The sequence below is a fragment of the Siniperca chuatsi genome, linkage group LG21 (genome assembly GCF_020085105.1).
Source record: "Siniperca chuatsi isolate FFG_IHB_CAS linkage group LG21, ASM2008510v1, whole genome shotgun sequence".
Lineage (NCBI taxonomy): Eukaryota > Metazoa > Chordata > Actinopteri > Centrarchiformes > Sinipercidae > Siniperca > Siniperca chuatsi.
Window position 1 is genome coordinate 9,836,872 of NC_058062.1, and position 9,949 is coordinate 9,846,820.

The following is a 9,949-nucleotide window of genomic DNA, read 5'->3' on the forward strand; positions in this document are numbered from 1 at the left end:
ACTTGATTAAAATGGTTTGTTTTAAATATAGCATAATTTGTTCATAATTACTGTCTAAAATCATATATGAAATATTAATCAAAGCAAGTTATCTTGAAAGGTTGCCAACCCAAAGCTGTCATTATGAAATATAACAGAGCTAATTGTAAACTCTTTCTTCAGTGAGTTTTTACCACAGTGGACAGGAGGTCTGCCAAATGTCAATGTCAAATATTAGACCATCTTTATTTTAACACATTTCCTCTGATTTAAAGACTCTTCACTCATCAGTGTCAAAATTGCTTTTTAAGCAGCAAAGCACAAATATTTAAGGCTACTTCCAAAGTTACTTATCTCTAATAAGGAGATGGTGTAATTTTAAAAAAAAATTTATTGATAAGAAAATGTTCCAAAAAAGGCTATCTGGAGACAAGAAGAAAATAAGCATTTTGTTATTTTGCAATTTTTATTTTTTTTTTTTTTGGTATGGTGTCTCTTTTTTTCTTTCAATTATGGTGATTATTTAAAATCTATTTTTTACTCAGGATTATAATTTAAATGATTCATTTACTATCACTTTGAGTAACCAATTTTATATTATCTGTGATTCTTAAAAATGCTTTCCGTGTAGCCTGATTGTGCACCGAAACTCTCTCATCTATTGTGCACATGGGTGTGATTGGACCTTTTGTCTTGTGGTTGAATGCATTCTCTTGAAAAAGGAACAAACATCAGGGATTTTGTATTCTGCAGGAACAAAACAGCTATCAAGTGGTCTGTGCCAACAAAAGGGACAATATAAGTAATTCTCTTGTGACATGAATTTTTACATAGTTAGTCCATCATTTCTGTCTGAGCCCTTCTGTCTGACTGTCTATACCAGAACCAGGTGGTTATTTAGGACATTCTGTACAATGTGGTGGTAAATAATATTGCATGGGAACTAGGCGTTAGACTCATGTTGAGAGTAAAAATGTGAGCCACCTCCTCACATGATGTTCTGTCACAATTTGTACCACCTGATGTGGCTTTGTACTCAGATGATTCTGTAAAATACTATGTTTATTGATTATTTAATATTTGAAAAAGTGTGAATCCTTTTTTGTTTTGTTCACTTGAGAATAGATTATACATTTTGATCTTTTTGCAATTTTCTTTTCTATCTGGTACTCTCAGTGGCCACTTTATACAATGCAACTGCTTGTTACACTAGCAAGTGCTAGTGTATTGGTATGACTGGGGGCATGGGGGCACTGTCAGACTGTAACAATGACCAAAAATGGAATATAAAAAATCAATCAACAAATAGGTCAGAACATTTGTTTATGTATTTTACCTCCCATTCTTTATTTAAGGTTTACTGTTATAAAAAACTGAATAACAATAAAAATAATTCTGTGTTTTATATTTTTCCATTTTATAAATCGGTTTTTAAGCACGAATAGAGAACCTATAGCATAAAATAAGATAAGATAAACCTTTATTGACCCCCAGCGAGGAAATTCACTGCAGCCTGCCAGATTGGGAGTACCTGTTTCTTACAGTCATTATGCAAATATTCACCCACAGGCACACAAAATAACATTGATAGTTCTAGCTGACCTTTATATGATGCTGTTAAAAGTCAGTAAAAATATATCCAAATCTCTCTGGCAGTCTCAACCAAAACTGAGCATTGAATGTTGCTTCACAACAGTAATATTTGTTGCAGTGCTGTTGTATTGGGTTGTGTTAAACTGTACAGGTGTCCCTGACATTCTGTTTGCCCCCTTAGCACAGAGTAGTTCAAACTAGATCTTTTTTGACCATTTTAAGATCATCTCCATCACAGAGATATTTTTGAGGTTACAAAACATGTCAAAGACACACACAGTCAAACGTGTCTCTGTTTGTTTCATAATTCTTCCCAGTTTCTCGTGTCTGCTTTGGGTTCCCATTGGTCATAGCACTCCATTGTCTGGTTTGTGTTATGTGTTCTGGGAGTGGCCAGTTTGCTTTCATAACCCGAGTTGGAATATATTGTTGCTTTGGACCAGACTGCAAAGATACAATTTTCGAATGCATGGAACCCAACACTCTGCCACAATGTAAGTACAATTTTACTGTCCAGATTGTCTTAGATGAAAATTATTGAATAGAAATTTCTTGGTGTATGAATTAAGCCTAAATGTTGTGTGAAAACTGTCCTCTTCTCACTGGTTGAACTGGTTTGTTAAATCTTAGTATATGTGTGTCTCAGGATTTATCTTTCAGGGCTTGTTGGCTTTCTGCTGGTGCTAACAGCTGAGGGCAGAGTTGGGTAAGAAACCTGAATTTAATCTCCATTTATCCCCATTAATCCCCATTAGCTGCATTTGACCAAAATTACAGAGTAAAAAAAGTTAATGTTTTTACATTGAAGTGTTGGTTATTAGAAAACTGGAAGTGCTGTTACCTCCACAAGTCTTATTTGAAAATTTCTAATTAGCTCCTGAAGTAGACTGATGGATACATGAGGGATTGAATATACCAATCACATTTATACCCAGATCCTGGCACAGATGATTGCTGCTATCACCTAATATACCTCTTAATGACTGCATTTTAATAGTTTTCACTCTAATTACACAGAAACTCATCTCAGTTACAGTTCTGTTCTGAGACAGAACAATGCCTGCTGTTCGATTTGATTTGCGAGACTGACCAATATGAGGTGAGTGTGTCTGAGCAAGACAGAAACCTTTTCACATTTCAGATGCAAGAAATTTTCAAAAAGCCGACCTTGCCACATTTGTTCATGTCCCTCAGGTCCGTCACTATGACTCTGTGAGATGGGTTTCAACTAATGAGACATCCTACTTCATGGAGATTGCAGCAATGAGAGCATTCAGACGACTGTATGAATACATCACTGGTGCCAACGAGAATGGTGCGACCTGTGTTTGCACCCACTTATTTATGTTTTATTTAATATTTTATTGAAACAGATAGTCTCATTTTCAAGAGAGATATGTGCACAAAAATAAACATACAGTATAAGCTTAGACAAAAAATCAGAACAGCACACCATTTATATACACATTACAGTGGTTCAACATTGCAGAAAACAATTACAAGTAGCATTCAAAATGCTTGAGTATAATGTTTTTAAGTCTTCAAAAGCAATGAGAGATTTTACTTGCAAAACTTTCTGTAACTCATTCAGTTTGTAAGGAACATAATTTAGAACCAGTCTTTCCAACCTCTATTTGAATATGTGGTACAGCTAAAATTACAATGCCCTTTGACTATAATTACTGTATTTGGTCGTGATCAGAGAGCAGAGATAGTCTGGCAGTTTTATTGGATATTTAAGTCAGAACATTTGATATGTTGTTATGTATTTCCTATTTGTGACATTTCTAAAAAAAAAAAACTGTTGTATTTTCTGAATGTTTTTCTTCAGGAAAGAAAATTCAAATGACAGCTCCTGTTGTTGTGAAAATGTCTGACAAGAAATTCTGGGAAATGGGTGTCTACACAACAAGTTTTTTGCTGCCAGCTGAACATCAGATGAATCCCCCCAAACCTACTAATGACAAGGTATGCTTCTCTGACAAAACATGGCAGAACAATTAAAAAAACATCAACCTTCATTTAGTCATAATTGCCATGATCATGTTTGAATGATAATGAAACTTTGCTATCTTGCAGGTGTACATCCATGACATGCCAGATATGAAAATGTATGTACGGAGCTACGGAGGATGGATGACGAGCTTGTCTGACAAAAACAAAGCTAACAGTCTGTCCTCTGCCCTTGACTCAGTTGGTGCAAAATACAAAAAGGGCTTCCACTATGCTGTTGGATATAACAGGTAAATAAATTACCATCATTTTCTCAGTGATATCAGTGAAATCATCATATTTGATGATGATTTTATATTCTGCAATAAAATATTGTGTGTTTGTCTTTGTGTGTGTGTGTGTGTGTGTGTGTGTGTGTGTGTACATTTGTTTCTTGCAGTCCAATGACGATGTTTAACAGGCACAATGAGGTGTGGTTTGTCGCTGAGGATGAGCCAATATGCACTTCCAGCAGTGAGGAGTTGGAGTTTTCTCCTTTCTCTTGAATATTGTGAGCCCTGTGCAATGACCGCATTACAGTAGACAGTGTACATGGAGAGATGTTGTAGCTGGACATTGCTTCAAGTCACAATGTGCCATATAAATAACTTGCCAGACAGATTTGAAAAATGTTGATGAATTTGAATCAATTGAATATACCATGCACTACTTGTGACAATGGTTTTACAATAGCTTGTCTGATGGTTTTCTTTTATATTCAATAAAGTTACCCTTATGCAGTGATTTCTTTTGGTTCTTAACCCATCAAAGGCCTCCTTTGGATCTATGCTAAAATGTGTCGAAAGCCAGTGGTTTAACAATATACGAAGCCTGAAAAAGACAATCAAGTCTCACTCCAGTTTAGAACAATGTTACTCTACAACATCACCAGATGGCACTATAAAGTTCAAGAATACCATTACTTCCAGGATTATACATACTGCCCAGCACTTCAGGCTTTTCAGTGACATACATTAAGGATGGTTGAATATTTTTCATTTCATGAAGATTTATCTTCTGAAATAAGAAGAAGGCATTATCAGGTGTCAGAGACTAAACAGACTGGTGAAAATAGACTATTGTATTGATGAATGTTGTATAACACATTTACAAGCTAATGTGCAGGTGTCTTAACCATCCATCCTTGAACTGCTATATCGCTTTGACGTCACTGTGAGCGTCATCAAAGCAGCCTGTACCATTTGGGCTGTTGAATGGCACCTTATCACAAGCACTGGCAGGGAATGTGGAGCAATATAATCACAGTCTCTGATTTCACACATTGGCTAATATAGTATTATACTGAATAAATCAAAGTTTTTTGGATTTTACTGTCCTTTCCTTTAATGCATTATTAAGGTGGATAAAATATATTTTGCTCAAGAATGAAAGCTGATGTTTGTACTTCTACTCCTAAACATTTCAGGTGGAAATATTGTACTTTTTACTTCACTACATTCATATAATAGCTTTAGTTACTTTGCAGGTTAACATTTTACATAAAAAACCCATGATCAGCTTATGAAATACAATACCCCTTGATTCAAAACCCCTTGAGGCAATATTGTGATTTTGGGCTACATAAATTAAATTGACTTGACTTGGCATGTGACACCTCACTTAAAATAAGTATGCAGTTGGGACCCATTGTCTCATGTTTCAGATGTCTATCAGCAGTTACAATAAAGAGTGAAAAAAGCAAATATAAGAGAAAAGCAAAAAACAAAAATGTCCACACATTTGTGCAGCTGAACTTAATTTGTCTTATTTGCCTCATTAATCATCTCACAATGCCTCAGATTTATCTTGTGAACCTTTGGAGGGGCCGGATCCCTAGGTTGGGAACCACTGCGTTAAATTACCTAGGTGTATATAAAGTAGTTCAAACTAGCTTCACTTCAACCAGCTACAACAGAAAAATGCTACTTACACATTGATGCATCAGTATCAACAATGCAATTATCTCATGTATTATAACATGTCACTCATAGGGACCAGTTTTTTGCAGCACGAGTACTTTTATTTTTGATACTTTAAGTACATTTTGCTGATTATACTTCTGCACTTTTAATTAAGTAAGATTTTTAATTAAGCACTTTTACTTCTAATGGAGAATTTTTATATTGTTGTACTGGTACTGTACTTTTACTTAAGTAAAGCACCTGTGCACTTCTTCCACCAATTCCAGCGCTACAATACATAATAAAAATGATGCAGGAATTAAGATGAAATCTGAATAGCTGTAGTTTTGACTGTGATTAACTGCACTCTTCTGTTGACTCTTATCTTATCAGCTGAGCTCCAGGATGGCTCAATGATACTGGAGTGATTTCACTACAGTAATGTGCTAGCAGGTGGATATCTGACTGTCTCCCATAGAGGGGCTGAGTGGTTGGCTGGCTTGCTGACTGACTGACTGACTAGGAGTGCCAGTCAGGAGAGGTTTTATGACGCTCACTACTGATCGAAGTCCACTTATGGGCCTCAAACAACCATCAGTCCACCGGGGCTGTTGGGCCTGCCTGCCTGCCTTTCTGTGGCTCTCCTGCTGTATCTGTCTGGTCTCCTGATCTCTGCAACAGTGAAGATCATGCTAGACTGACCCTGAAGTCCCATCAGTCAGAATGGACCTACCTGGTTATAACTCACAGCAGCCCCATCCTTTTGTCCACCACACTGACAACTACCCAGAGGATCTGTTAACTTTGGAAGGATCATCAACATGTGAGTACAAGATAGGTAGATAGTGCCCTTTTAGGCAGGTTATAGAAAATATATTGTACAGTGGTATATATATATACAAGGTAGCAATGAATATAACAGTGTCTGTGAGTGTGTATTATCAAGTAGTGCAGAAATTATATTGATCACGTCCATGAGGAAATCTGGACTGGTTCCTGTGGAAGTCATAACCAGTGATCTCTGAGAATTATGTAAGGCTCATATCTGTGACCATCGTCAAGCAACAGAGGGATGTTCCTGTACTGCCCACTATTCTCTCAACAGCTGAGCAATAAACCTCATTAGATGACACACTTACATGTGAACTGCATGGCACTCAACCACTGAGTATTCTACAGTACCTTAATGACTTGAGATATTACCTGCACTGATGCAAAACAAAAGAAATACAAGACGGTGGGAAGTCCACTCACTTTTGGCATCTCTGCATTTTACTAAAAGTAAAGAAGAAATAGAAAGAAGAGAAAATGAGAACAGGAAAGAAGGTCGGAGCTGAAATTTGCTCTCTGGACACACGTATGTGTTTTCAGTAACTTGGCACATCACCATTAACGATCTCCACTGAACAACCAGCACTTGTTATCTCACCCCGTGCCACATTGGCCACCTTTAGTATCAGAAGTGTGTGTCATACTCTACATTTGACATTAAATGTATAATTGTGGTGTCATTCTCCAGTTCAGGAGTTAAAGACAGAGCCAGACAGTAGACCAGAGTCAGAAGAGAGGTGTCCCATCTGTGGAGACAAAGTGTCAGGATACCACTATGGACTGCTAACTTGTGAAAGCTGCAAGGTAAAGGATATGGTTTGGACAGTCCATGAAAAAGTATGTATTCTCTACCTTAAGGTACTTTGGTGTTATAGCATACACCAAATAGCCATAGCCAACTACTATAGAACTAAGATATATCATTTCTGTAACACACGGTTCAGTCAGGATTGCATTCTTACTGTCTCTCTCTCTACAGGGCTTCTTTAAACGCTCAGTGCAGAATAACAAGCATTACACCTGTGCAGAACAACAGAGCTGCCCCATGAACCTTTCACAGAGGAAACGTTGCCCTTCCTGCCGCTTCCAAAAGTGCCTGGCAGTGGGTATGAAGAGAGAAGGTACAGTAAATAGCCCCCACCCCCACACAGAAACATACACGCATATGCTAATGCCTTTGTAATTGTATTCTGCTCCATTGCAACATGCTTTGTGTTCCACTGACATGTCTGTTCTTTTCTCCCATATGACTTATCTAAGAAGTCATAAATCAGTGCTGTAATGACCCAGATTATATATGATGACTTTGTATTGTGGAGCTAATCTGAGCCCTCAAAATGGAGTGGGCATATTATACATTTTCGAAACTAAATCATGGCAATGTCTGAAATCTTGTTGTAAAACCTTGATCATTTGTTTCATGTTCTGTCAACAGCGGTAAGAGCAGATCGTATGAGAGGTGGCAGGAATAAATTTGGCCCTCTGTACAGGCGGGACAGGCAGATGAAACAGCAAAAGGTTTATCGCCAGGCAAACACTGCTCCCTACAGGATTAAGATGGAAACTACCCAAACACACCAGCCCACAGCTCCAAATGACCTTCATCTAATGAGCAGTCACACAAGTGTCCCATTGTCCTCTGATGCTTTTCATCAGTCCCACGTGTGTCCCTCTGGCATGGGGCAGTTGGGTCCGCCCATGGCTCTGGACTGCAATCTGAATGCAGACAGGGTGCTCACTCCTACATCCCTGCCCTACCCTGGACTGTACCACCACACCTTCCCTGGATACCTCCAGGAGAAAGGAGAAATACCTTTTAGCTACAGTTTAGCTCCCGCAACCTATCCAATGCATCCAACTCCAAACAATTCATTCACTCCAAGAAGCACACCAGCATCATCCCCCTGCTTAGCACCAAGCTCAACCACCCCTCTCTCCCAGGCTCCCACACAAACTCTAGACACCCCCTCATCGGCAACTCTTACACACAATTTCCTAAACCAGCTCCTGGAGGGAGAGCAGGATGAGAGCCAGCTGTGTGCCAAGGTCCTCGGCAGTCTACAGAGAGAACAGGCCAACCGAGGCAAACATGACCGCCTAAATACATTCAGCATCATGTGCAAAATGGCTGACCAGAATCTATTTGGGCTTGTGGAGTGGGCCAGGAACAGTGCACTCTTCAAGGAGCTCAAGGTGATGAATCATCGAATTATAAAGTTACATAAACCTATTTGCTGTAGTAGAAATCTCTAATTAGCTGTGTGAGCGGACCTATGGAATTTTTCTTTGCTACGTGTTGGGTGCTTACTGGAAGTCAAAGGTCATAGTCTTTAATTTGCAACTACATCAGATACATTTTTATGCTTCCCACAGGTGGAGGACCAGATGGTGCTGCTGCAGAGCTGTTGGAGTGAGCTGCTGGTCCTGGATCACCTCTGTAGACAGGTGACCTATGGCAAAGAGGGCTGCATATATCTGGTCACAGGACAACAGGTAAAAAGTTTAACATTAACAGCACAAAATGCAGAATTCTTGTGATCATTATGTGTGACATGTGTCATTTTGGGTTGCACAGAAACTTTAATTGTGATCATCACCATTCTCACAGATTGAGGTGTCAACCATCATCTCTCAGGCAGGAGTGACACTGAGTGGCCTGGTATCGAGGACCCAGGACCTGGTGTCCAAACTGAAGGCACTCCAATTAGACAGACATGAGTTTGTCTGTCTCAAATACTTGGTGCTATTCAACCCTGGTGAGCTTTTCCTTTTGAAAGTGTAGTTAGATTAGACCCTGATACAAATCAGATGTAGCTTTTTGATCGACTTTGTGACCTTTTAGTTGTGCATTTTTCTTTTCATGTTACTGTCATGCGTGAAGCTTCTGTTGAAGTTGAGCGTGTATGCATGTGAAGTATGTATTATGTGTTGATGATCAATGTGCCATGTATCTTCTTTCTGCTCTAGATGTGAAGTCAGTGCAGAGCCACAGGCAGGTGGAGCAGACTCAAGAGAGGGTGAACAGGGCCCTGATGGAGCACACCCAAGGCAGTCATCCAGGACACTCAGACAAGTTCGGCCAGCTGCTGCTCCGGCTGCCTGAAGTACGCAGCATTAGCTTGCAAGTGGAGGAGTATTTGTACCAGCGCCATCTTCTGGGGGATTTGCCCTGCAACTCTCTGCTCACTGAGATGCTGCACACCAAGCACCGCTGAGAAGGTGCTGCTGTATCTGGTGACACAAGAGTGGCATAGCCTGAGTTTGCTACTGTGAATTTTTGCACCTTCTTTTTGGCCTTTCAGACCCAACTGTGTTTTTTACTTTTGATGATTGTTGCAAATAGTCAACAGACATCCTTTAACAGCCCGTACAGCTTCAGTCACAGTGAGAGGGAAAATATGTGACCCAAGATCAGCAATGAAGGGGAATATTTACTAAACCTGTGTCATGCTTCGCCCAAGTGCCCATTATTAACAGTATTACCACAACCAACAGCCCAGTAAATGTTTTTTTCTGTCTGTATTGTTGAGCAAATTTGAGATCTAAGCACATTTTTTAATAAGCAGGAAGAGCTTAACTGTGTAAAGAAAAAAGATAAATGCATTATTGAATAAAGACATTTTTGAAACACTTGTGTACTCAAAACCCACAAC

The 9,949-nt window shown here is 39.1% G+C and overlaps 2 protein-coding genes across 3 annotated transcripts; both read left to right on the plus strand.

Annotated features, from left to right (window-relative positions):
- The first annotated feature begins 1,943 nt into the window (after nt 1-1,943).
- On the plus strand, nt 1,944-4,308 carry soul5 (heme-binding protein soul5). The gene is made up of 7 exons (XM_044181059.1): nt 1,944-2,066; nt 2,219-2,278; nt 2,590-2,671; nt 2,767-2,887; nt 3,404-3,540; nt 3,652-3,815; nt 3,965-4,308. The coding sequence occupies exons 1-7, from the start codon at nt 2,038-2,040 to the stop codon at nt 4,068-4,070; spliced, it is 699 nt and encodes a 232-aa protein (XP_044036994.1). The 5' UTR covers nt 1,944-2,037; the 3' UTR covers nt 4,071-4,308.
- Nucleotides 4,309-4,441: 133 nt separating this feature from the next.
- Nucleotides 4,442-9,926, plus strand: nr5a5 (nuclear receptor subfamily 5, group A, member 5). 2 transcript variants are annotated; one of them, XM_044181057.1, is made up of 7 exons: nt 4,442-6,288; nt 6,985-7,100; nt 7,276-7,417; nt 7,732-8,489; nt 8,670-8,789; nt 8,905-9,052; nt 9,264-9,926. In XM_044181057.1, the coding sequence occupies exons 1-7, from the start codon at nt 6,189-6,191 to the stop codon at nt 9,509-9,511; spliced, it is 1,632 nt and encodes a 543-aa protein (XP_044036992.1). In that variant the 5' UTR covers nt 4,442-6,188; the 3' UTR covers nt 9,512-9,926. The 2 variants fall into 2 exon arrangements, with proteins under 2 accessions (XP_044036992.1, XP_044036993.1); XM_044181058.1 differs by lacking the exon at nt 6,985-7,100.
- The last annotated feature ends 23 nt before the right edge of the window (nt 9,927-9,949 follow it).

Excerpts from the sequence above, each read along its gene's own strand:
- nr5a5 (XM_044181057.1), top strand. The coding sequence starts at position 6,189 with ATGGACCTACCTGGTTATAACTCACAGCAGCCCCATCCTTTTGTCCAC. Across the intron at positions 7,101-7,275 it reads TAACTTGTGAAAGCTGCAAG|GGCTTCTTTAAACGCTCAGT; the intron begins GTAAAGGATATG and ends CTCTCTCTACAG. Across the intron at positions 8,790-8,904 it reads ATCTGGTCACAGGACAACAG|ATTGAGGTGTCAACCATCAT; the intron begins GTAAAAAGTTTA and ends CCATTCTCACAG.
- soul5 (XM_044181059.1), top strand. The coding sequence starts at position 2,038 with ATGCATGGAACCCAACACTCTGCCACAAT. Across the intron at positions 2,067-2,218 it reads ACCCAACACTCTGCCACAAT|GATTTATCTTTCAGGGCTTG; the intron begins GTAAGTACAATT and ends TGTGTGTCTCAG. Across the intron at positions 2,279-2,589 it reads ACAGCTGAGGGCAGAGTTGG|AAACTCATCTCAGTTACAGT; the intron begins GTAAGAAACCTG and ends CTAATTACACAG.